The sequence below is a fragment of the Python bivittatus genome, unplaced genomic scaffold (assembly GCF_059951505.1).
Source record: "Python bivittatus isolate LINGU-HERP-01145 unplaced genomic scaffold, Pbiv_v1 ctg000480_np1212, whole genome shotgun sequence".
Classification (NCBI taxonomy): Eukaryota; Metazoa; Chordata; class Lepidosauria; order Squamata; family Pythonidae; genus Python; species Python bivittatus.
Genome location: NW_028277075.1, coordinates 106904414 through 106930063, shown reverse-complemented (window position 1 = coordinate 106930063; position 25650 = coordinate 106904414). Strand labels below are relative to the sequence as shown.

Genomic DNA, 25650 nt, shown 5'->3' with positions numbered 1-25650 from the left:
GTCATCCAGAGTTGACTGGAGTCGGGCAGCATCCAAGTCAAATTAGCTAGCTAGCTAGCAGACATGGCACTATACTTGCTCTCAGACATATCTATTTTGCTTGGCTGTTTATGAATTCTAATTTTCATGCTACTCTTTATCTAAAGCTGCAGGTTCCACAACAAACATGGTTCAGAACAGAAATATAAGCATATGCATATGAAACAAAATTGTAAACAAAATATAAAACTGGTTAAATTTATCTGTGTGTATTATTTCTGTCCTATACAGCTCTGATCATTTAGTACTAAAATTGAACATATATTTAAAAAAATAATAACAAAAACTAAAAACACTGGCACAATCCACACCTCTGTCACTGTGATGCTATGATTCTAACTAATGCCACATAGGCAGTCAAATCCAGGTGTATCTGGGAAATGGGACAGAGAGATGCTGTTCTTATCAGTTCCACAGTTGCCATAATTGGAAGTTCAAGGCCTCAAAGGCTGAAGTACAGGGCCCTAATCCTGGTGTGACCCGGCATTAGCTTGTCTCCCCCTTGCCTAGGGAATAGAGGCACAAGTTGCTCCCCATAGGGCAATATAAATTTGGCACCTTGCGGCACCAATAAAGAAAAGAGGCCAGGGTCTGGCCTCCTTTGGTGGGAGGGGGGTGTATGGGTTATACAAACCATAGAGATAGGTTTCTCCCCCAATTTCTCTGGCAGGTGGTTTTTTGCTTGTTAGTTTCTTTCACTCTAAATGCTGCATTTACTTTGTCACTACAAGCCTTATTTCAGTAAATACATTTCTAATAGTAAACTCCATACCTGTGGTTTAAAAATGATCATAAAACACATGTTTAATAAGCCATAAGAGGGACACACAGAGCACACATTAATGTTTCTTCTCATATTCCATTCCTTAGAAAATATGGATGAAAGAAATTAATAATAAGCAATTATAAAAGAGTCTTTTAAAACCCCAGGTCAATTTCAGAATGCAGAGCACTTATCCAATGGGAAGCCCTTATTTTTTAACAGACTTCAGATGAGTTGTACCTGTTTTGGTCAAAGGGCTTGAAAATAGCTGCTGAAGAAGTCTGTTCTCTGAAGTCCTCAATACCACCATTATGTCAGCAGGAAGGGTGTCTCTGTTCTTCTCAAGGAAGCCATAAGCATCATACTGAACCTATAAAATGTGGGAGTTAAATGTGAAACAGGCTCCCACAAGCTTCTGTCACCTGTAGTACTTCAAGTAAAGGATGGGCAACTTTTCCTTCCATGGCCATGTGCAGTGCTCAGTCACCCACACATATTTACAGTATGTGTACTTATTTTCATATGCACATACCCACAACTATTTTCCCTCTTCAGCAATCTCAGTACAACTTGCTATACAAGAAAAGTTAAACTTCTCTGCTCCCCATCTCTTTTTGCTTCTCCTTTTTCTCCTGAAATCTCAGTGTTGCAGCCATTGCTGATTTTGCAGAAGACCCTGTTTCTGGATGACCTACCAGATACAGAGACCTCTCTGTCAAGCCTGATACAAAGTTCTCTAGTCACTGAGCTTTTCAAGAGTTTGTTTTTATGAAATGTTCTGTTCCTCGTAAAGCCTGGCAACCATAAAGGAAGGGACCAAACAGCAGATGTTTTGACTTCTGCACTGAGAAGACTGTGGCCTTCAGCCTTAAAGAAACAAGGCACTTCATAAAATGGACAGCAACAGGAGCAGCTGCAATTCCAGGGGACAGATAAGGAGGAAGGGGACCAGCAATACTATGAGCTGCAGATGTACCACCATATTTTAAATCAAGAATTAGGATCAATGCCCTGCCAAATGGATTGAGGGTATCTGAAGTCTACTGTACCATCCAACTCAGTCCTGTTGGTCATCAGAGGCTAAAATACCATAGGTTGCAAAACAGTTTCCAAATTTTAAAATGTAAACTCATTAAAAACATTAAGCAGAGAAAAATAACCTGAAAGTCATTTAAGGGAAATCTAAGGACTGGATAATTTATTACATTTGAATTTAGTACAAGTTATATAACTTTACCTTTCCAGCATAATGCTGAATGCCAAAACAGAGCTCCACTCGTTTGGGTCTCCAGAAGTACTTGCATCGCAGATTATCTTCAAATTTATCTGTTTGTTTTAAAAAAAAGAACACTACATTAACGGTCCATTCCTTTGATGGCCACAAGGACAAATCTTTTCACATTGGAAAAGAGATACTTTGCTGATGATATCAGATTGGGAAACCAAACCTGAAGAATACACAGCAATTGCAAAACTAATGATATAGATTCAAAATCGAAATGTAACTAAATTCAGGCAAGACTGGCTCCCTCATATATTACCCAACAAGGCAAATTCAGATATTTAGAGCATGGTTTCAAAGGGGAAAGAAACCAAAACAGATGAAAGGTATAGAATAAATAGAAATCAGAAACAATTCCTAATGTTTACAAATACTACATATTGATTGCAATTATCAGTCAGGGTACAATGGAAGGGAAAAATATAACCTGTAATCAAGTAGTTTCCTAATAATGTTTTTACTGATTTTTTCCTTTTTTCCTCTTTTGTATATCAATAGCCATTTTTCTTTTCTCTCTTCTATGTGACTATTTGTATTTACTTTCTGAATATCAGAACTAGAAATATTAAAAATGGTCCATTGTTTGGATTGCAAATCAGCCTTGCCCATTATAATTGCTTCCTGGCCATATAATCAGAACTATTTCCCCCTCAATACCAGTTGCAGCCTACATTGCTCCCATGATGTTTTTTATTCTGTATTATTGCCATTTACCTAACATAGTAATTAGCTCAGCAACATAGGTAAATCACTTTTCTCTTGTATTTCTGTGAAAAACCTCCTCAGGCTAACTCTCCATTGCATGGTAGCTATGTGACCAAGTTTACAGAATCCAGTGCTGTATTTAAAGTAATCCTCTGTTTGAAGGACATACCAATCTCAGTGTAATCTAAAGGCTGTTTCACACAACCTGCTAGTCATGGCACAAAGATGATTTTCTAACTGTTTTTAAGGTATATCCCCAGTCTACTGTGGAAGCAGCCTAAATTCACCCTTGGTTGTTCCATTTTTAAAGTACTGCTTTCTATCTTCTCCAAATATAAATTGTGGCCTACAGATGATATATGATAACTCATTCCTAATTCTGATTGCGAGGGGGTCAGAGGTTGCCATCTGCTAAACTCCTACTGACTGAGGCTGCTGTAGGTATGTTCCCTCCACTCCAGACACTAGGCACTGGCCTGGCCTGCTGGAGAAACCAGACGCCTATTCATGTAATGCCTGGCACATACTCTGCATTCAGGAATTATTGGGGTTCTATACTATTCTATACCAATTTTCTGGAAGACCACTGACTGGTTATGAAATATGTGTTCAGTGATCTTTCAAAAGAGGGTTGCTGGTCAGTTTGAACTGGGAAAAAGATGTATTGCTTGCCCTGTCCCAAATAAATGCATCAAAGGTTTTCTGAGCACTTACTGATTTGGGATATTTGGGAGCTGAAGACAATAAACCTATCTACCAGGCTTCTGGAATACTGTACTGTTGATCTGTTTCCAAAAATAGCCCACTTGACTGATTGGTGGGATAGAGAGTGGGCTGAGATGAAGCTGTAGAAGCCTTTTCACACTACTCTGTACTCTCCTCCATACCACCAATCTATCAACTGGCTATTTTGGGAAACAGGTCTATTGGTTTTTCAGAAGACATGTAGACTCCTGGTAAAAAATAGCCGAAGCATCTCTACATTGGCAACCTGTCACCCAGGCTTTAGTTGCCCAACTTGGAAGGTGACTAGACCCACGAGTCTAGGCATTTGTCCATGCTCAATCCACTGCATTTTAAGGAAAGCAATTGGTGGTAATTTTCCCACCAGCTGCTGACACTGAGTGAGAAGGGAAATAAAGCCAAAAGAATCTACCAATTGCTGCCCTTAAATTGTCCTGCATTAAAGATATAAGGACTTAGGCAGATTAGAACTCAGTCATCAGGACAGTGCAAATTATGTTAGCATATTTTTCTGCCAACTCAGAGACTGGAGCAATGCACATTAATGCATCTGTGGGGAAGAGTCCTAAGAAATAGTCCTGACGTTTATCATATGCTTCTCAGATTTTAAGATGAATAGGTCTAATCCCCCTGAAAATGCCTATCTCACAGAGGCATGCTCACTGGGCATATGGAAATGGCTTTTCCTGCATTGCCCCTAAACCATAAAAGAAATTCCTTTTGTAATTGCAACTAGTTCTCACTTCTTTATTTTGAAAACACATCATTTTAATTTAGTTTTTAAGTTTAGTAGTTTTACTATTCTTTTAATGGTGTGGCTTTTGTTTTAGATTGTAATAAATGATGTCTAGATAGGTGAAGCAGGGGACAGTTGGCAATGTTGAAACTTTGATAATTTAGGATATGTATGGAATTATCCACTCATTTAAGGCAGAAAGAAGGAAGAGAATGCAGACTTGCTTTCTGGGGCCCACAAGTAATAAACCAGCCACCTTTTCAGGCTAACTTGTAAAACTCATATGAGATTTTATTACCTTTTTCTAATCTGAATTTTTCTAATCTGAAGCACAATTTCAATATCACAATATCACTTTAAGCTTTACCAGATTTTCTGTATATCAATATATAATAACAAAACTCACAAAACATATAGCTTTCTATATCTATTGTACTGTATGTTCCTGTAAGATAGGTTAATACTATCACCATAGTACTGATGATGGAAAGAGACTCAGAAAAAAGCAGATTTGTCTTCCCTAATATCACTTAATAAATGCATTCCTGAAGTGAAATTTCAATTAGAAATTTCCTAGTCTTTAGTTCATTCTCTGAATCATTATGCCACAATAGTTCCATAAGGATCTCAAAACAATTTGTGGATAGAGGGAAGACTCAGAATATTGAGAAAAAACCTCTAATATTTTATGCTTATATCAGCTTTACTAAATGGTTGCTATGTTTGGTAACTTTATTATTTTTTTCTGCAGTTGATTTATTACAGTTGTTTCATTTTAGATATGCAACAGAGTTAGTTGACTTACTGATATATGGAAATGAAAGCAAAAACTCTCAGTTTAGCCAATAACAGAAAAGCAGAGTGTGGCACTATTTTTAGTTATCATCACTGAAAACAGAAAAGTCTCTTTGAGCAGCAATTTGGAACTCTAGTTCCAATATTGGCAGATGTCTAGGGTAGGTTGTGCAAATTCCTAGTGTTTGATCAGCTGGCACAAAATGGGCAACAAGCAGTTTCTGCAACTCAGGTGGGGTGCAGACAGTTAACCAACAAAGTAAACAAGGAGCCAAAACCCATTTATGGTACTTTCCTGATTCCATTACTGAATGACACAGCTGATTTTGGATTACCCAGTCTTTGCATTCAGAAATTGTTGGAAAACTGTCCATATATCTCCATATGATAACCCTAGAAAATATCAATTTTTGAGTATCTTTCTCGATGGGATAAATGTCAGTTGGCCTGATAAGGAAATTCTTTTACGAGACACATCAGTCTAAATATTGGTTACAAAAATGGTTCTAAGATGTAACTTTCATTTATTTCTCACACAGCTGGACAGGTAAATATAACAGCTGAGATCCAAGATAGTGCTGCAGAAGCATAGTGTATTTCTAATGGGGGTAGGACTTTTTCCCAGTTTTTAAGTAACTATCTCTTCCTGCTGCAGTTTTCTATGCATCTAGCTTCATAAAGGCTCTGCTCAATTCTCCATATATGTAACTTCTTATTCAGGAATTGCTTAACCAGCAGAAAGCTCTCAAATGTGATTTGCATTCACATATCAGCTGAGCTGATATGCATTCACTTGCTTCCATTAATAACTGTTTATTATATGGAGATGTCTATCTGTAATTATTATAAAAATACTCAACAATTTAATCAGTTGACTCCAAGAGTTTAGCGCAGTCAGCATGGATTTAAACTTTATAAAGATATTAATTGCTCTCTTGCTTTTTTCTTCTCTGTATACATGTAACAATTTGGGATTTCTGGACAGGTCATACCAACTAAAGTTAGGTCTGTTGCTTGGGGAAATCGGCTTTCTTCATCCAGTAGAGAAAGTAACCCCATTGGTTTCTGAAGGAACATATCTAAGAGTGGTCTGTTGTCTTCATAGTCAACTAAGACAGCATCAATTCCTTCATTTTGATATTCCATCTAAAATATTACAAAAGTTAGTAAGTCATAAATATCACTATGTGAATATTCATCTCAGCAATCTGGCCTTTCTTACCCATCTAGTTGCAAAGTTGAGGAAAGAATAAGGCAGGCAATTTTCAAAACATGTTGGTGCTTAGTGATTTTTTTTTTTAATTACTATTTGGGAAACAGCTTCTCTTACAATTGTTCCTGGTTTTCATATATTTAAAGTTCATATATTGCTTATAGTTCTACTGCTTTGTGGAAAGAACAGTCTCTTTTCTTTAAGGTAATAGCATACAATGGCATGCAAAAACAATGTATTATAAATACATTGTTTAATATGTAAAAAAGATATCAAATTTTAATTGCTATATATAGTACAGTGTTCATAGAAGTTGTGTATGTGTCATATAAATTCATATGGTGAAGGCTTTTTCTCCTTCTGGGAAAACATTTATTTTCAAAGAGGACAGATTAAGTCATAAACTTCATACCAAAAATCATCTCCTTTGGTTCACTGGTCTTACAAGTCTCAAGCCTAGCCTACAGAATTTGCTACAAACTTACCTGCTCAAGTGCAAATATGTGCTGATTAAAATAAAATTGGATCTGCTCATTTGCAATGTTTATGCACAGCTGTTCAAATGAGTTCCTTGTGAAGTTCTCAAATCCAAAAATATCCAATATCCCAACATTCATTCCACTTTCAGCATTGCTGTTTGAAAATGAACCAATAAATTTAAAATCCAATGTAATACTGTAATATGTTCCTTATTTTTCACCAAGGCTATCATATGGCCTATGAGCTCAGCTTTTGAATCCGTGCTTATTTTTAATTGTTTTCCGATACTACTGTGAAGTGAGATACTAAAAACAATAAGTATTTCCTTCAGGGACAAGACTTAGCACTGAAAATATGAGTGCCTTAAAGAAAAAAGAGTCCATTTCTGCACTAGATGATGTATAGCATCTTCAACATCATCCAACCATCATTGTGCCAAAATAACAGTAATGTGGACAGGCTATGAAGATACTATAAATCACTAGCGCGGAAATGATCAGATGCACAAATATACACACTCCTAAGTAAATCATCATTTACCAACACAGTTAAAAAATTACAGTGGATGATTCCCTACCTGACAAACTTAACTATGGCATTTCTTATTAAAAATTGTACTGCAAAACATTTTTAAACTGAATCTATAAAGCAGCTAATAGACACTAGCAACCTGTGCCCTCTAGTTATAGTGGATTACAACTTCTGAAACGTCTTATATTTGGCTGTGCTAGTTGGAGCTGATGGGAACTAAAATTCACACATCTGGAGGGTATCAGGTTGCTTATCCCATGGAGCAGTCCTTAGCAGCGTAGATCATCTACCATTCCAAAAGTCATGTTGGTTCATGTCAGCCAAGCCAAATTCATTATTATTAACTTCCCTTCCATTGGAATTAATGGGTGGGAAAATCCTTCTGTTAACGCCAAACTGGCACGGAAAAGTGAATCGCTCCTGGTACTTTTCAAGGGAACTAAGGGGCGCTGGATTCAATGGTTGCTTCTGACCTGCCCTTGCAGAGTAATTAGGGGCTGATGGGAAAAGTCTTTCACTGGCAAAGCTTCTTTCCCTTGGCTGAGAGGCTTATCCAACCCAACCACGGGTTACTTTTGGTCTCAGAATTATCAGACTTTTGAATGAAGGATACATTGGTATTGATGTATTAGGATAGTTAAGCCCAAGAGGATAATGACTAGAATTGAATCCAAAGGTTTACTTTATGGTGAAGATAATAAAGTGAAAAATAGGAGGAAGATAAAAGATAATGTAATGAAAACATTTTCTAGTATCTTTCCAAGGAGCTGACATGATTTTAACCCACGTGAATCCCATTGACCTACTTAGTTAAATCCCAATCAAGTCTTTGAAAACGCTGGAGTTAATGTCCCAGAAACAAAAAATGCAGAATCACAGCATGCAAGCCATTCTGAGGCATTATCTAAAATAAACAGTAAACTCCTTAAGTAAAATAAAAAGAAATATATAGGTCTCAATAAGCAAATATGCTATTATTGATTGTTAACTTGCCATATATTTTTATCAGGCTGCAGCAGGGTATTAATCCGATTTACAATCCAACTGAAGAGTCGGCCATAAAGAGCCTTTGACATGGCATCTCGCACATCAGCTGCTTTGTCCACAGTATTTGTTCGGATAATAGTCTCACCTCTTGTGACAACACAATGTGAGGTAAGAGCTTCCTGAAGTTCTTCTGAGCCAATACTCAGTAGTGCAGCAGCTGAAATACAGGGATGTTGTAAGATAGGAGCCAAAGTGCTAACCATCTTGTGTGAAATTAGATTTCCTTATGCATATTCTGTATTAGGACAATTCAGAGATTTTAGCAAATATTTACCATTATCTAAGGCTTCCATATTGGGCACTTCACTTTTATCAGTTTGGTGTTGTGAAGAAATGGCAGCAAATTCAATGTTTCCTGTATTTAAGATCCCAGCCAAAATTCGATACACTGAATGAACTTCCTGAAAATGATAGGAAGGTCAGAACTATAAACAGAAACAGGTTTCCAACAAAACACTTTGAAGTACACATACCTTCTGAGGATAGATTATCTGCACATAATTCCATAATCCAGATGCATCAAGCCATGCTGTTCTTCTCAGATTATAATGTATATTCAACACTTTATCACTTTTGGTCATTGCAAAAGCTGGGAGGTGCTGATCTAATACAGTCACGCTGCATAGTCCTAGGGGGATTCATGTCATTCATTTTTTTCTTTACTTCCATGTGTATTTCTATCATCCTATATCCATTCCTAGCTTAGACTGACACCTCTTCAACATCCAGTTTGTATTGTTTGTTTGTTTGATTGATTCATTTATTCTGAGTAGTGCCAGAATGTTTATTTTAACTCTTTATATACCAGTTTTTCTGCCCACAAAAGAAATCTGCCAAAACAGGTGGGCTAGCACCATGCAAGACAAATCCTAGAAATTTCCTGCTGCAATGTGAGCACCAAAGGTAGAGTTCAAAGAGATTTTAGTGTATCAGAAAAGAAGCTAAGATGAGATCTGGCAGGTTTGGGGGAAGGGCTGGTAGAATCATGAATTGATCAGTTTCTCAAACTTTATTCCTAAATACAGTTGGCTGATAAAATGTCTTCAGCTAAATTATTGAGAAACTTTTATTATTGTTTATTATTAACTTTTGTTATTGTTATTGTTGTTAGCTTCAGAGCTAATTATGTGGTTCTGGCGGAATTTATAAGATGTTATTAGTGTCAGTTATTGGCCCTTCCTCCTCTAGTCTAGCACTGATTCAAGTTCAGTGATTTAACTCCAGGGAACTACTCCACAGTTGATATTCATCATAGTTCTATTCTCACTTGGTAAGAATGAGAGTAGGCAAACTCTCATCCCAATCAAATGGAGAACCACAAAGTATTGTATAGGCCATACATAGATTTAACTGAACCTGATCTGGCAGCCGCCATTGTACAGATTCATATTCATTTAATGATATTATATTGAATAAGCCTGAATTAAATTGCCCACAGAAAAATATAAATTTTTAAAGCAAAGCCAATGTCACTCTGGCAGCTATGTAAAAAGTCATCACTTACCTCTTTAGTAAATCCTATGATCTGAAAGCAATGCTCTATTGCTTCGAACTGAGTTCCATAGGATTCTTTATTAATAATATCATGCATCACCTTTCCTGTGTCATTATCAATATACCTGCATAAAATAGATACCTGAGATCAATACTGCATAGTTTCTGGAAAGTAAAGTAATAAGGCTGCTGCCTGAAAGTCAAATCCATAACTCAGATCACTTTCGATAAACCTATACATGATTCTGAGACTGAGCTAAAAGCTCATATTAAACCCTTGTTAAAGTTTTATTTCAACTAAGTCAGTGAGCCATATCTTATGCTAGCATAGCTATCAGTTCAACTCAGATTGCAGTCTCTCAACAAATAAAAGCTATTTCCTACATATTGTCATATTCTTGCATAATCAACAAATGTATTCTTTGGGTCAAATGTCTACTCTCAGCTCAATCTACCTGACTGGGTTGTTGTGGAGAGAAAATGGGAAGAGAGACTACTGCGTATGCTGCCTTGAGCTCCTGAATGAAAGGTGGGATAGAAATCTAATGAGCAAACAAATATTAGAAGCAGAAGCCCTTACAAGGAATTGGAAATGTACTATTTGCAAAGTGTACAAAGACACATTTAACCTCTCCCTCTTATCTCCTTTTTTCCATTACTACCCATCATGACCAGCATATTATTAGCTATCCTTTTATTTTATGCTATTATTTTCAAAATGAAAACTCCAAAAAATACAGTCAGATAAATTTTGGGTCAGTCACAAAGTTGGGAGAGAGCAAGGCGAGCTCCTTGAGAGATCAGAAACTAGAATACCCAAAGGCAAAATTTGGCCTAATATTGCTAATTACTCAAATAGTAATGTACCAGTTTAAAACAATTCATTTGGTTTTGTTTGCCTAAAATGCTAATACATACCATTAACTTTATAATCATCCATTTTGGAAAACAGATTAAATTTAAGAGAGTGGCAAAACTATAATTAGATGAACTTTTTTTTATTTTTGATTAATTTAATTAAACCATATATAAATAATAGCATTTCTTCTTGCTCATACAGTTGTATACGTGAGAGGACTACAGTGGATCCTTAAGACATGGGGAATGATTAAGGTAGATTTTAAAACATCTCACCAAAACAAATTGCTAATCAATACTTAGTTATAACTAGCAATAAGTATAAGTTAGCAAAAATTACCTGGGAGGCTTTTTCTCAGGGAGCTTATATTCAGAAAGTTTCTTCTGATGATAAAGACCAGCATAAATGTAGTAAAATATATGGAAGTTTTTTTCTCCTCTGTTAGAGAAAAAGAATTACTATAGAGCATAGAAATAAGGTGTATCTTTAATCTGAGAATTTCAAATAGTACATAGAACAGATTCAGGAAGCAATACTTCCCCCAAACCACCTAACAGTGTTTCTGTTTATATACCTAAAAGAATCCAGATGTGCAGACTGCAAAACCCATCAGCCCCAGACTCCCTGCTCTATAATTGAGGATGATGGGAGTTAAAGCCCAGAATAGATGAAGGACATCAGGAAAGAGAAGGCTCTGAAATGTTACTACTAAGAAACCAAGTCTACTGAGTTTTGCCTTTCCCTCAGTCAACAGCCAACTGCTATTCTTCTGAGCTGTGGTGGGAGAGCCTTACATTTTTTTAACATTAAAAATTGGATCCTGAATTTTCTTATTTTTCATCATCCTTGACTGCTGGCCATGCTGTCTGGGAATGAAGTGTTCTGTAGTCCAATACACCAGGTTGATAAAGACTTGTGTACATAATTCTGAGTTCTACAGGGGAATGCTGAAGTACATTGAACCTTGGATTGAAAGGACAGAGAGCAAGGACAAAGTTCCCAAGTGCTCACTGTGTTGCTGCAAATGCTGTGTTGGACTTGAGGACTTACAGAATCCAAGGATCACATTCCAGTGCACAGTAGTGTTCAACAACAACAACAACAAAACCCAACACTTTTCAGCTTAACTTACATTCTGGTTTATCTTCACATTGTATACATCTTTCACTGCTAAGCTTAACCACTTTCACACAGCAGGAACACAGAAAAATAAATAGTTTTCAGGCTATTTGCCTTACTGTGGTAGGGATGACTTGCTAAGAGGAAATGAACTGTTACTACTAGCATTTCTTTCATTATATCTTTTCTAGTTGGGCCTTACTGCCAGATATCTCTGAGCATTGTCCTTTCCCTGGAGGCCAGCCTGGTGCCAAACTTATCTATCTTTCAGCGCCAAGTAAAGACCTGGCCTCCTCCTTTCACATCTGGAACTTAGCATTCAAAGCCTGACCATGCATTTTGTCCATTAAGCACATTTCTATCAGTGTTGTTACCATTATTATTATGTGTGATTTAAATCAAATTATTTATTTTATTTTTCACTTTTCCCCTTGTTTTTTTGATAGATTATAACTCACCATGAGATTCTCTAACAGCAGGTAGATTATAAATATGTTTAATAAAAATTAAATACTTTCAATTAAAGAATATTTATTTTGCACCCATCCATTTTCTGTATGAATTCAAAAAAATAAAATAAAATAAAAAATACTGGCAACTGGATGTATATAGCTCTATAGTTTTACTCCCTATACAAATTAGGGCTGTTCAAATCATTTGGAAGGGTGTTTCATGAACTAAAGGCATCATATAGTTGAATCTGCTGTTCCAAGTGTCAAGATGACTGGATTCCTTGGACAACTCCTTCAAAGCCCTCCCCAGATTACCTGGGCATACATGTATGTGCACAGAAGGCACCTGTAGGCTGTGACTGCCACCTCAGCACTTCAAGTAGGAGTTTCGAGGTGCACTATGCAAAATGCCTCTCCAAATAATTTGTACAGGCCAGATATTAATGCGCCAAAGTCAAAATCATACTTAGAAGTCTCTGACCTTTTCCAGTTGAAAGTAACATTGCCAATAGCTTTATAATAAAAGAAATATTTCAAGTGAAACAGTCCAAATTATACCTACAAAGCTTGCTTTATAACTCTGGACTTTTCTAGCAGGTATTCTGAGATTTTTGCTCCCATTACAGCTCCAGTTGGTGTGAACATCATTTCCAAGTATTTCCCAAAACGGCTAGAGTTATCATTGATAGCAGTGCACGCATTCCCAAATGCTTCGACTAAAGGGTTCACTTGGAGGATCTTCTCCCGCAAAGCACGATTGTTTGCCTTCATAGACAGAAAAGGTCACAAGGAATTTCCTCTGTCAACTATATGGTCCCTCATACTTCATTTAAAACATTCCTATCCTCATCCTATTCTTAAAGCAAATACATCAGCAAGAGGCAGTTGAAAATCTAAAAAGTTGTTTTTATTATATAAAAAAACCTACTAAATAAATAAATACCTTGCTTTTTTTCAATTTTTGTTCTAACACTATATATGTATTATTACACTTTAACAAAGAATCCAAAACCTATTGTAACACTAGACTGAAGTTAACTAAAACTGGAAGCATAAGCTTCTAATCACCTTGTCACAAGATACACTGGAAATGAGAGGGGAATAAAATACATGAAACATAAACATGAACCCAAAGATTTGTTCAGGCTCATCCTTGCCAAATCAGCATGTGGGCAACCTGTGGCCACCAGATAATTCTACATTTCAACTCTCAGCATCCTTCAACTTGGCCATTTTGTCTCTGGTGGCTGGGAATTGAAACCCAGTATAATCAGTTGAGACAGAGGCTGCTCACCCCTGCACTAAATCTGAGTTTAAGATTGCATGCAAATGCAGCCAGTACTTTACAGTATTATAATTTGAGTTATGTGGCAGCAGTAAATACCTTTCCCAGGAAGGTCAAATGCTGCACAATGAGATGGGCACTTTCAGTCTTCCCAGCACCGCTTTCTCCACTGATGATTATGCACTGACATACAAAACAGAAGTGAAGATGCATAGTCTGTAACTCAAGGAATATACTTTCATCCCTATTTACATGCACTTTAACATACCCTTAAACATTTAACTATCTTAAATTATACTTTCTTTGAAGAGTTGAACAACCATGCACAGTATAAAACAGAAACTTCCAAAATTGCCCAGTTGAAAGTATTAAATATATACATATACATATACTTATACATATACAAATATTCTATTCTATTCTATTCTATTCTATTCTATTCTATTCTATTCTATTCTATTCTATTCTATTCTATTCTATTCTATTCTATTCTATATCTAGACTGCTGATAATAGAGAATACAGAGAGAATTGGCTAAAATTTCTGTCTCTGCCAAATTCCTTCAGTGAGAACCTCTACTGGATCTCTGTCCCTTCTACAAATGCTCCTGCAGGATGCATTTGTATTAGTGACATTAGACTCTGTGATTACATAATGAATGACCCTGTACAGTAGTGACAAATAGGAAAATAAACTATTTTGCTGGTAAAATTTAGAGGTTTTTTTTTTTTTTTTTTTAAAGAATGTCCACTGAAACCTTCAGCATCGGGATGTGGCTGCTCCCAATGAAGTAATGGCATGCAGAATTGGGGAGGTGAATCAAACAAACATAATAATCTGGGATTGTTTCAAACAATGCAGCTGGGTGAAAACTTCCTAACAGCCACTATGCCCATGGAATTGACAATATTAGGATGCAACCTCTCTGGCTATCTTGGAAACAATTTTTGCTTACACAGGCTACTTCCTACAATTACATAGGTTTTTCCCTGTGCTGGCCAGTTTGTATCCAGGCTCTAGTGAGCTGGGTTGTAGAGAAAGTGCAAGTGCCAAATCAGACCTTGTATCAAATACATGACCACCACTGTGAAAATAGTAGCGATGCTCTTGGCTGCACTTTCTCCATCTGACATACCAAATTTGCAACGATATGACATTTTATCCCTTACAGGTTAAGGCACTAGCATGGAGCAATGATAAAAAAATGAAGAACAACATAGCATAACAACATCCAATAACTTATACTGCTCTGATTTTTTTTTTTAGTTCCCAGTGTTTTTCCCGCAAGTGCAGGGTCTACTTTTTTTCAGATCAACCAAATGTTGATCCCTTTAGTTGTGACAGGAATTGACCAGCCAGCTTGTCACCTGAGCCTGACATCGTGGGCTAAGAGAGAGGGAATGACTGGCCCAAAGTCCCCCAGCCAGCTTTCATGCTTAATGCGGGAGTAGATCTCACAGTCTCCTGCTTTCTAGCCTGGAGCCTTAACCACTAGACCAGACTGGCTTTCCTGCTTACACTGCTCTTTAATGCTGGAATATATTAATTTTTTTGTATTAATGTGTTTTACAGACTGATTTTTTTTTACTTAATGACCCACTGAAAAACTGATGAAGAGTGAAACATAAATCTAACCAGTCTACAAGTTCCACCAGGTATTATGGTAGAGGAAGGAAGCCAAATGCATGATTAATGTTTTTGGCAGCAGCTGCCCATTTAGTTGAACTCTACCTTGCTTGTCCTGGAGCATCCTAGAAGAACGACTATTCATAGTACTTATTGGTTGTTCTACTTTTAAGGAAAAAAAAAAACCAGAAAAAGTTCCTCCTAACAGTCACCAAGCATAATATATTTGAAAATCCCTGCACATCACCTCTTTTTCTCTTTGTTCCAAATAGTGATATGCCTGTATTTATTTTCTAGAGTTTTTTTAGAATGTATAGTATATCTAAAAATACACCATCAGAGTTACTGTAGACATCCTACAAACAGCATCCCTAACTAAATGTATTGGCTTTTGTTTTAGTCAATAGTCATCTCTCTCTGCCATATTTCATACAAAACAAGTAGGGGAAGATTACAATCTTTATGACATAACGATTCCCAATTCTGCAATGCTGCATTCCATTTTCTTTAAAATCATGACCATATAACTGAATTTGTGTTTTCATTACATTTATATCAGAAATATCCCAACTGTGTGTTACTATGAAAATGAATTAATATTTGAATTAACCATTCTTATTTTCTGACTTCTAGTCACAAAGCCTGATGATTACTGATCTGACCTAAGCACAGGCAGAAATGGTTTCCATGGCACCTGGCTTTTTACCTTAATGCTTTACTCAAAGCCTAGACCTGGACGTGGCTCCTTTGCCCTGGCTGAATCTCCTACAAATGTGTCCCCAGTTCCAAGGTAGGGTCTGGGTGATCCCTTGTTATCAAGGTTAGGACGTCCAGTTTGACTAACTCCTGATTCTTCTCCTTAGTGGGACGGTCTCCCATATGCGTTTTGCTAAATCTTCCCTGAATAGCACTGCATAAGAATGGTTCCCCTTCACAGCAATTCCCACTCCCTTTTCCAGCCTTTCCACTGACAAAGTAGTTTAACTGAGGTAGCTTCTGCTTTGCCTTTGGCCAAGATGCATTTGCATTCATGTTGCCTGTGCCTGTTGGTCCTTGACAAGTGAGGTATGCGTAACAGAGATTGTAACTCCAGTATCATCCAGGCCACTTCTGGGTGCACAGCCACTTGCTTTAGAGGTGGAATAGCATCCTCACTGAATTTAGGAAAGTCATTACTGGGAGGTTTCCCCAGCCCAAAGCTTCTGGACTCAACTTGGTTTACTGGACCTTTATTTTGGAACAATCTTTCCTGAAAAGTTCTACTGTCTCCACATCTGAAGCATATGGAGTTGGGTCTGGTTATAGATTGTGTGTTGCTTGATGTGGTGTAGCTGATATCTGACATGGAGTGACTGGCATCAGATGGGGTGTGGCTCCCTGGTTAATTTTGTTGGGCTGGTTGATTGTCCTCTCACCTCACTTTGGAGTGGTCACATTGGTACATTTTCAGTGTCCCCTGAGGTCTGACTTCTACCAGTTGCTGGTCCATCTCTCCCTCTGTGTCTATGGTTTTGTATACCATTAGAAAGACTTAATTATAGATCTGGTCTGGTATCTGGGCCATGAATTGTTCAAGTTGCATCAGTGCAAATATTTCCTTGGCTGTCTTGGGTCCTGCACATTCACATCAGGTAGTATAAACTCTATTCATATTGTAGGTGAAGGTCTGATGCGGATCAGGTGCCTTCTGCTATAGAGACCTGAGTGTAGTTCTTGAACTTTCAGCTGTCAATCCTAATATAGTCTGGAGTTCACCATTTTCTTAAATCAGTGGTTCTTAAACCGTTTAACCCAATTACCTCTTTTCTGGTCTCACATAATTCATTATCACCAAAAACCCCAAACAGACTCATGTTTTACACAAGTGTCTCAGCAGTGGCAATCCCAGACTGGATCCTTGATTCACAAACAAGCAACTACAAATTACTCCATTACTCTCAGGATACATCCAAATTACCCCCAGTTTAAGAACCATTGTCTTAAATAGTGCATTGTGGTGACAGTTTTCAAACTGTGTTCCATGGAACCCTAGGGTTCCAGAGAACTTGATGGGGTTCTGTGAGAGACAGGACAAAAGTTCATTTGGATGCAGCCAATTTCCTATTGCTAGAGCTTTGCCTCTTCATCAAGAGTTCTGGGTGTTTTTTTTTTTAAACTAACAGGTTCAGAAAAAAGTTTGAAAACCCTTGATGTATTTCACCACAGGCCATTTCATAAGGCACTATCAATAGGCAACCAAATATAGGTGTCTCAGAAACTTCAAATATTGATTTTCTCCCAACTTAGAGCTGAGGCAAGTTCTTTCAAAATCGTTGGAAGGGGCCAGGATCCTCACCTTGTATTCTGGAAACTTCTACTTTTTCAAAGAAACTGCTGGGAAGTGTTTGATTGGTTGCGGAAAAAGGCACTCTGCTCATTAACCTCTCCCTTTACAACTGATATGTCCACTCTATCTCTACCCCTTTCTTTCCATCTCTAACCTTTTTAATCTTTACTTTTTCTCCAGTTACAATTTTTTAAAGGTTCTCCTCCATCTCCCTCTGAAATTCCAACTCTATTTGTTTCCAATTTCTTTAATTCAAGTGGATTGATGGGTTCCATTTGTAGCGTTTGGTTCATTTTGCCTCATTGGCGTGGCAAGCCACCTACCCCCTTGCGTTTGACATGCTTTCTATCTCTAGATGTCTTCTACTTGGCTATACAGGCAAAGTTGTCTTCCCACTTCTCAGTAGCATACAAAAGAGTTCTTATCCTCTTGAACTCAGAAGCTAAAAATAAAAATAACTCTTGTTTATGCAAGTTCCTCTATATCTCTGAGAAAAAGAATTTCAGAAAAAGAAAAAAAAAAGGGAAGGGGGAAATCCCATCTCCCTTACGCAGGTTAGACTCCTGCCTATGTGTCAGGCACAAAACATTAATGTCCCTTTAAAAAACTGGAAATAAAGAAGAAAAAAAGAAAGAAAAATGGTTTGGGACTGTCCCAAGTGTCCAGCTGATCCTACTGCTGAAAGATTGGAGTCTTATCCTTTTCTCTCAGAAGCCCTCTGAGTATACATATCCAGGCTCCACTTTCCTGCCTTGCTGTAGGTGCTTGGTAGTTACTTGGTAGAAACTGATCTTCCAAAAGGATGCCTTTAACTGGAGTCCTTTCCCTTGACACTTGTAGCATGAGGCTATGACTAGGAAAATCAGCACTTACTCCTTTGAAGACAGATCAATCTGTCAAGTGTTAAATAAAATTAATGTATTAAAAAATTAAAAGAAAATGTAAATATTCCTTTTTCCACTTCAAGTAGTCACATGCAAAATATTCAGTGGCAAAAGTGATAAAAACACAGAATTGTTCAAAACATAAACATATGTCAAAAGGGTTCCCATAGTAAGATTAAGGATGATATAAGATTCTGGCAGATGATGACAGATCTAATAGTACTACAGAAGCAACTCTGATGTAAAGAAGTACCAAGTTGCATTAAAAACATACAATTTATTCAGCATGTACAAAAAATATAGATATCAGAGACAATAAAAGATAAAGTGCAACACAAGTAAACAGATTAAAGCTCAAATTCTAATGCAAGTAGTAAGTTAACTTTCCCTTTTGTTCTAGAGAAGACTAGCTTTGGAACAAATGTTACCACTGTGTTAATTTACTACTTGGAAATACTTCATCCTGCAAATTCCAGTTTATATCTGAGGTTGGAGGAAAATCTTAGTTCTCTCTTTCTAAAGCAATATTGCTGTCTCCTACCCCCTCCCCCTTTCTCCTTCTTCCTTCAACACCCAATTAGTTTAGCCCTGTCACTATCCTGGCTGCTCATCTCTGGCACTTTCCACTTTTGTCAATGTCCTCCTAAAATATAGTGCCAAGAACTGACATATTTCTCCAGATAAGGTCTGGCTAGTGTAGAGATTACATTCCATGACCCAGAAATTATCCTCCTTCTGTTAATGCAACCTCAGACTATTAGTTTTTCAGTCTTCACCATGTCATTCAGCTTATTACTAAGATTATCAGATTGTTCTCATGTATATCACTACAAGATATCTCTCCCATCTACAATAAGTGTCTTAGATTTTTTTTAAAATGCAAGACCTACACTCTATAACACTGGCTACCTATCTTTGTGTCATCTGTAAAATTGTTAGAAGCCCTCTTTCAGATTCGTACATTTAGCTTATAAAACCGCTGAGCAGTCCATGGCTTCGGACAGACCCTGTTCCTCCCAGGACCTAGCTCCATGCTGATGCAAAGATGCGAATGAGAATGGGTTTGGCATGGTTGCTCAAACAGCTGTTCAACCAAATAACAGTAGGACCCAACTGACATTTAGTCAACTGTCAGCAAGGATATTATAAGAAATCTTTGCTTCAACTTTGCTGAAATCAAGCTATATCACATCTGCAGCTTTTTTATGAAGTTTGGACATACCCTGCTAGTATGTGCAAATTCTTTGCATACAGAGACAGCTGGGAGATACAAAACAGCCACACAAACCTTAAAAAGAAATGCAGCTTCTTTATTGATTCTATGAGATGTGTAATACAGGAAAATGAGATTAAACCAATACACTGGAAAAGCTCTTAATCAGATGGAATCTCAGATACAATTTGAAAATATTCTGTTATTTACTTTGTATCATACAGGTAATTATCTATACAGCAACAATTATGACTTTTTGAGTACACCCAAGCATGGCTCTTACTTTGCATATGTTGCCATGTAAAATATATTCATCAAAGGAATGAACAAGTGATATAAGAAAAATAGTTGAAACAAACTTAAAGCAATAGCATACATTTATCAATTATCTTCTAATCATCTGCTTGTAACTGCTATTGTGGCCATTTCACACATTACATAGAAATAAACCTATGCTTGTCCAAGAGTGTGTGCTCAAAAAGGCTACAAATGAAATAGCTTATAAGATATACATTTCCAGCACATATGTCTCCGGGGTACAGGGAAACAATGAAAACAGCCTTGTGGTACAGCAACACAAGCTTCACTTCTTTGAACATCATGGAGCTTGCTTCATGAAGGCACAACACTGTTTTTGTCATTTTGACAAAAACATCAGATCTTTCAGATGCCTCTGATTCTCAGTTATTACAGGTAGTCCTCCCTTAATTACTGTAATTGGGACTAGGAACTCCATAGCTAAGCGACATGGTCATAGAACGAAAAATTACATGACCATGCTGACTTACAACAGCAGTTCTGGTTGAGGTCATTAAGCAAATCATGCACAGTTGTTAAGCGTGACATCATGTGACCACAACTTGCAACTTCCTGCTGTCTTCCCCATTGACTTTGCTTGTTGGAAACTGACAATGAAGGTCGCAAATGGCGATCATGTGACAGCGGGATGCTGCGACTATCGTAAATGCGTGCTGATTGCGAAGCACCCAAATTGTGATCACATGACTGCGGGGACGCTGCAATGGCCACAACTTCAAGGACTGATTTTAAGTCTCCTCACTTAGCGCCATCATAACTTTGAACAGTCGCTGAATGAGTGGTCACTAAGCTAGGACTACCTGTGTTTTTTATACTCATGGATGGGTTTGATACAGATTTAGTTAGAACTGTCAGGCCCAGCCCAAGAACAGTGATGAGGCAGTCCAGTCTAGTTCCTTTACTAGCTTAAACCCTAAAGACAGAATCTCGCCATACTAAATCTATGCTAAAGCAACTAGTGGATATACCCAGTGAGACTCTAGGGAGGGGCTAGCCTAAGCCTCTTCTTCTTCTCACGGTCTTGCTGTGGACTGAGAAAGTGCTTGCCTTGCACCCTCTCCTGGAATGCACTCCCTCCCTCCTGATAGCCTTGATCTTCCATTCCAGTATCCTCCTTGCACATACCTTCCATTACAAGAACAGACTCAATGAATCACTGAAATGTAAATTAATCATGACTATGACTGTCTTTGATTTCAATGGCTCAATTGTAGTTAGGACTAACTCCAAAACCAATCCATTATATTTTTAAATATACTTTACTAAGAATCTTACACAGATTTCTTACATAGAAATTTCTATTACCAGCTGCGTTTAAAACAGAATTATGACCTTCATGATTCAAAAACTCATTAAACTCTGTACAGCATGTTTGACAAAGTTTAATCAATCTCAAGTCTAAAAAAATGAAGTATTTTCCTGTGTCATGCATATAATTTTAAGTATTAAAAAAAGCAAATGTTTTCCTACCTGGTCTTTGTTAAAAGTAATCATTCCTTGGTAAGCAGCATCTGCAGTTGCAAATATGTGGGGTGGATTGGAGGAACGCTTCACACCATGATAAAGCTTGGAAAACTAAATATGAAAACAGACTTGTCAAAGCACCGCATATGAACCAGGCAACTAAAAAACACATGTCAAAATGTAAAGAGGCAGAACAATATTACCCCCAACTCCTGCAAATGTCTTCTCTATGTCCATGGTAAGCTGTCTTAGATCAAATTATTTGTCAATGCGATCAATTGTGTCTACTCCAAATGGCAATGTCTTTCCAGAGAAAGGTTTCTATTTCATTCTTTCACCTGGAGATATTAAAGACTGAATCCATACGTGTGATGGAATATATCTATGAGGAGGAAAGTGATGTGGGAGATCAAGGCTATCAGGAAAGAGGGGGTGTATTCCAGCAGGGGAAAGGAAACAAAAGACAACACAGTCCACGGGAGGAGCATGGGAGGAGTAAGAGGTTCAGGGTTGCCACTCCCTAGAATCTCCCAGGGTATATCCACTATTTGCTGTAGTATAGATTTAGTTTGGCAAGATTCTGTCTATAACATGTAAGCAAAGGAACTATACTTGTCTGGACTGTTTCATCATTGTTCTTGGGCTGGGCCTGACAATACGCCTCTTGTGCCCTACTTCTGAATTTTAGTCCTGCCCTTTTATTTTTCTCCACTAATTCCCTCTATATAATGTTCTTCAAAACAATGAAGGGCCCAGAGACAGCAGGTAGTATTTGACCACCAAGTCCAATCTGGCAGGGTTGGCATGCTCTGGATTCCTTTGATTAAAAATGCCATTTATTAGGACCCCAGAAATGCACTTCTCTGTCACTTGCCCTCTGGAATGAGGTTACCTCCAAGATTCAAATGGCCCGCACCCTACTGGTGTTTCAAAGGCCCTGAAGATGTGACTGTTCACCCAGGCTTTTGGCAAAGATGATTGATGCCCTTTTCTTGTTTTCCTTGTTCCTATCCTGGTTTGTTTTCTCTGCCATCTTTGCTTCTTTGGTTGAGTTGTTTTTGTTTCATGTTCTTTCTTTGTTTTTAAATGTTTTTGACAATTTGTAAACTGCCCAGAGTTGCAGGAGTCAGGCAGCTTATTATTATTATTACTGTTATTATTCATGGCAGGAGAAGTATTGGTACAATTTGTCATCCTAACTTAATATTCTTTGTTCAAAAACACATTATAAAGAAGCACCCTCCATCAATTGCTATTGTTAGTTGATAAAATAAACAATATGATTGCCCAATACAGCATATTTTAAAAAGCAGGACTCCAGATTCTCTCTTACCTGTGGAGAATATATACTGAGATTTTGGAAGGGGTTTAATGCAATTAAGATATCTCCAACGTAAGTATACATTTGTAAATCTGCATAGCGCTTCTTCAGCTGATAAATAATTGTATCCTGAAAAGATCACAAGTTTCACAATTAAGCAGTATTTCTTGGAAACTCACTGTAAATATATCAAATACATGAAGCAATAAGCAATAATTTCCAGTGTTATTTTTCACTTCTGTCAAATATTAACTTCACTAAATCAAACCGTTGTTTACACGGTCTCGTATCTTTCCCAAATATAAATTTATAACTATGCCAAGTTAAAAGCAATATGTCTATCTATTAAATTTCAGTTATATAAGTCAGAGAAATGAATTGTAGATGTCATTGTTCAAATCTATCTTTGTAATAAAAAGACACAACAAAAATAATTCAAGTTTTTTAAAATTCTACACAATAGCCCATGAATGGAACTTGCTTGTTTTAAAAACAGATTGTCTACAATTATTTTTATGTATGTACTCTATGTATGTATTTATTACACTTGTAGCATTTTACCTACAGTTCAATTTTAATGAAGACAAAGCACTTTTACATGCCAGTCACCACTGAAATCTATTTTCACTTACTGTGGTGTATTTTGACAGAACCTAGGCATTACTTTTTTCTCAACTAAAATTACAAAAAGAAAAAGAATGAACTGAGTTACCAAATGTATTATTTTTCCACTATTATGCCTGCTTGTTCATTTTTATTGGATACATAACTCTGAAAGATGCATGAATATGAAATTGAAAATGCCCTTATTAATTTTTTAAATGGTTTTATTTACATTGTTCATTGCCCTGATCTAGCAATTCTTAATGTCAGTAACAGGGAAACAGTTCTTCCCCGCAACAAAATGACAGAATCCTCCTTTACAGAGGAAGTCATAAGCATTGCTCTCTTTACTTTGTAAGTCAGCCCAGACAGGCTCCTTGCCTAACGTAATCAGATATCAGAAGAACCACATAGGAGTAATTAGGAAAGTGGTCTGTATCAGCAAGCAATAGGGTAGTCTGGGCACATGTTGGTATCTAAGAGCCAAGTTACTTGTAACGGCTGGCAGCAGGAAGGTGATTTAAACAGCTGTAAAAGCAAGGGAGATGGAAATCTGTGCTTTCTACCCATAACTGCTGCACCTTTTTTCCCTCAGTGGTGGTCCAAAGACACATGTAGCCTCCCACTGGGAAAAAAAATTACTAAGACACAGAAGTGATAGATTATGTGTAGAAGGCACTCCACTTCTGCTTATTCATGCTGCATTTTCCTTCTTCCACACCTCCTCAGGATTTATATAGCTATATTCTCTAACAAGCCTTCAGATGTAGTGGGACAATAAGTCCCTGAATTTCCAGCCATTATCCATGTTAGCTGGGAATTCTAGAAGCTGTAATCTCAATAATATCTAGAGGATGCCATGTTAGGGAAGTTGTTGTTGTTTAGTCGTTAAGTCGTGTCCGACTCTTCGTGACCCCATGAACCATATTGCACCAGGCCTTCCTGTCCTTCACTGCCTCCCTGAGTTTGCTCAGTTTCATGCTCAGTTTCATGCTTCAGTGATGCTATCTAACCATCTCATCCTCTGCCGTCATCTTCTCCTTTTGCCTTCAATCTTTCCCAGCATCAGGGTCTTTTCCAAAGAGTCCTCTCTTCGCATTAGGTGACCAAAGTATCTGAGCTTGAGCTTCATTATCAATCCTTCCAATGAGCAGTCAGGGTTGATTTCCTTTAAGATTGACTGGTTTGACCTCCTAGCAGTCCAGGGGACTCTTAAGAGTCTTCTCCAGCACCACAGTTCAAAGGCATCAATTCTTCGGCGCTCAGCCTTCTTTATGGTCCAGCTCTCACAGCCATACATTACTACTGGAAAAACCATAGCTTTGACTATGCGGATCTTTGTCGGCAAGGTGACGTCTCTGCTTTTTAATATGCTATCTAGGCTTGCCATAGCTTTCCTCCCAAGGAGCAAGCGTCTTTTAATTTCATGGCCGCAGTCTCCGTCTGCGGTGATCTTGGAGCCCAAATAAATGAAGTCTGTTACTGCTTCCATTGCTACCCCTTCTATTTGCCAGGAATTGATGGGTCCAGATGCCATGATCTTAGTTTTTTAATGTTGAGTTTCAAGCCAGCTTTTGCACTCTCCTCTTTCACCCTCATCAAGAGGCTCTTTAGTTCTTCTTCACTTTCTGCCATGAGGGTGGTATCGTCTGCATATCTGAGGTTGTTGATGATTCTCCCTGCAATCTTAATTCCGGCTTGTGATTCTTCCAGCCTGGCATTTCTCATGATGTACTCTGCATATAGGTTAAATAAGCAGGGTGACAGTATACAGCCTTGTCGTACACCTTTCCCTATTTTGAACCAATCGGTTGTTCCATGACCGGTTCTAACTGTTGCTTCTTGGCCCGCATACAGATTTCTCAGGAGACAGGTAAGGTGGTCTGGTACTCCCATCTCTTTAAGAACTTGCCACAGTTTGTTGTGATCCACACAATCAAAGGCTTTTGCATAGTCAATGAAGCAGAAGTAGATATTTTTCTGGAACTCTCGTGCTTTCTCCATGATCCAGCGAATGTTGGTGATTTGATCTCTAGTTCCTCTGCCTCTTCGAAACCCAGCTTGTACATCCGGTAGCTCTCGGTTCATGTATTGCTGAAGCCTAGCTTGTAGGATTTTGAGCATAACCTTGCTAGCATGTGAAATGAGTGCAATTGTGCGATAGTTTGAGCATTCTTTGGCATTGCCCTTCTTTGGAATTGGAACATAAACTGACCTTTTCCAATCCCGTGGCCACTGTTGCGTTTTCCAAACTTGCTGGCATATTGAGTGCAGCACTTTAACACCATCATCTTTTAGTATTTTAAATAACTCAGCTGGAATACTGTCATCTCCACTAGCTTTGTTGTTAG

The 25650-nt window shown here is 37.7% G+C and overlaps 1 protein-coding gene across 1 annotated transcript in view; it reads right to left on the bottom strand.

The window, feature by feature from the left end:
• The window catches only part of MYO3B (myosin IIIB), a 243282-nt gene that overhangs the window by 117541 nt on the left and 100091 nt on the right, over window positions 1–25650 (bottom strand). The window contains exons 10-21 of the mRNA XM_088145192.1: window positions 22709–22825; window positions 21382–21486; window positions 13644–13727; window positions 12822–13024; window positions 11028–11126; window positions 9840–9954; window positions 8610–8736; window positions 8282–8492; window positions 6763–6910; window positions 6057–6210; window positions 2040–2128; window positions 1043–1172 (exon numbers count right to left, since the gene is read on the bottom strand). Of these exons, the coding sequence (XP_088001318.1) occupies window positions 1043–1172; window positions 2040–2128; window positions 6057–6210; window positions 6763–6910; window positions 8282–8492; window positions 8610–8736; window positions 9840–9954; window positions 11028–11126; window positions 12822–13024; window positions 13644–13727; window positions 21382–21486; window positions 22709–22825 (1582 nt within the window). The remainder of the gene's footprint in view (window positions 1–1042; window positions 1173–2039; window positions 2129–6056; window positions 6211–6762; window positions 6911–8281; window positions 8493–8609; window positions 8737–9839; window positions 9955–11027; window positions 11127–12821; window positions 13025–13643; window positions 13728–21381; window positions 21487–22708; window positions 22826–25650) is intronic.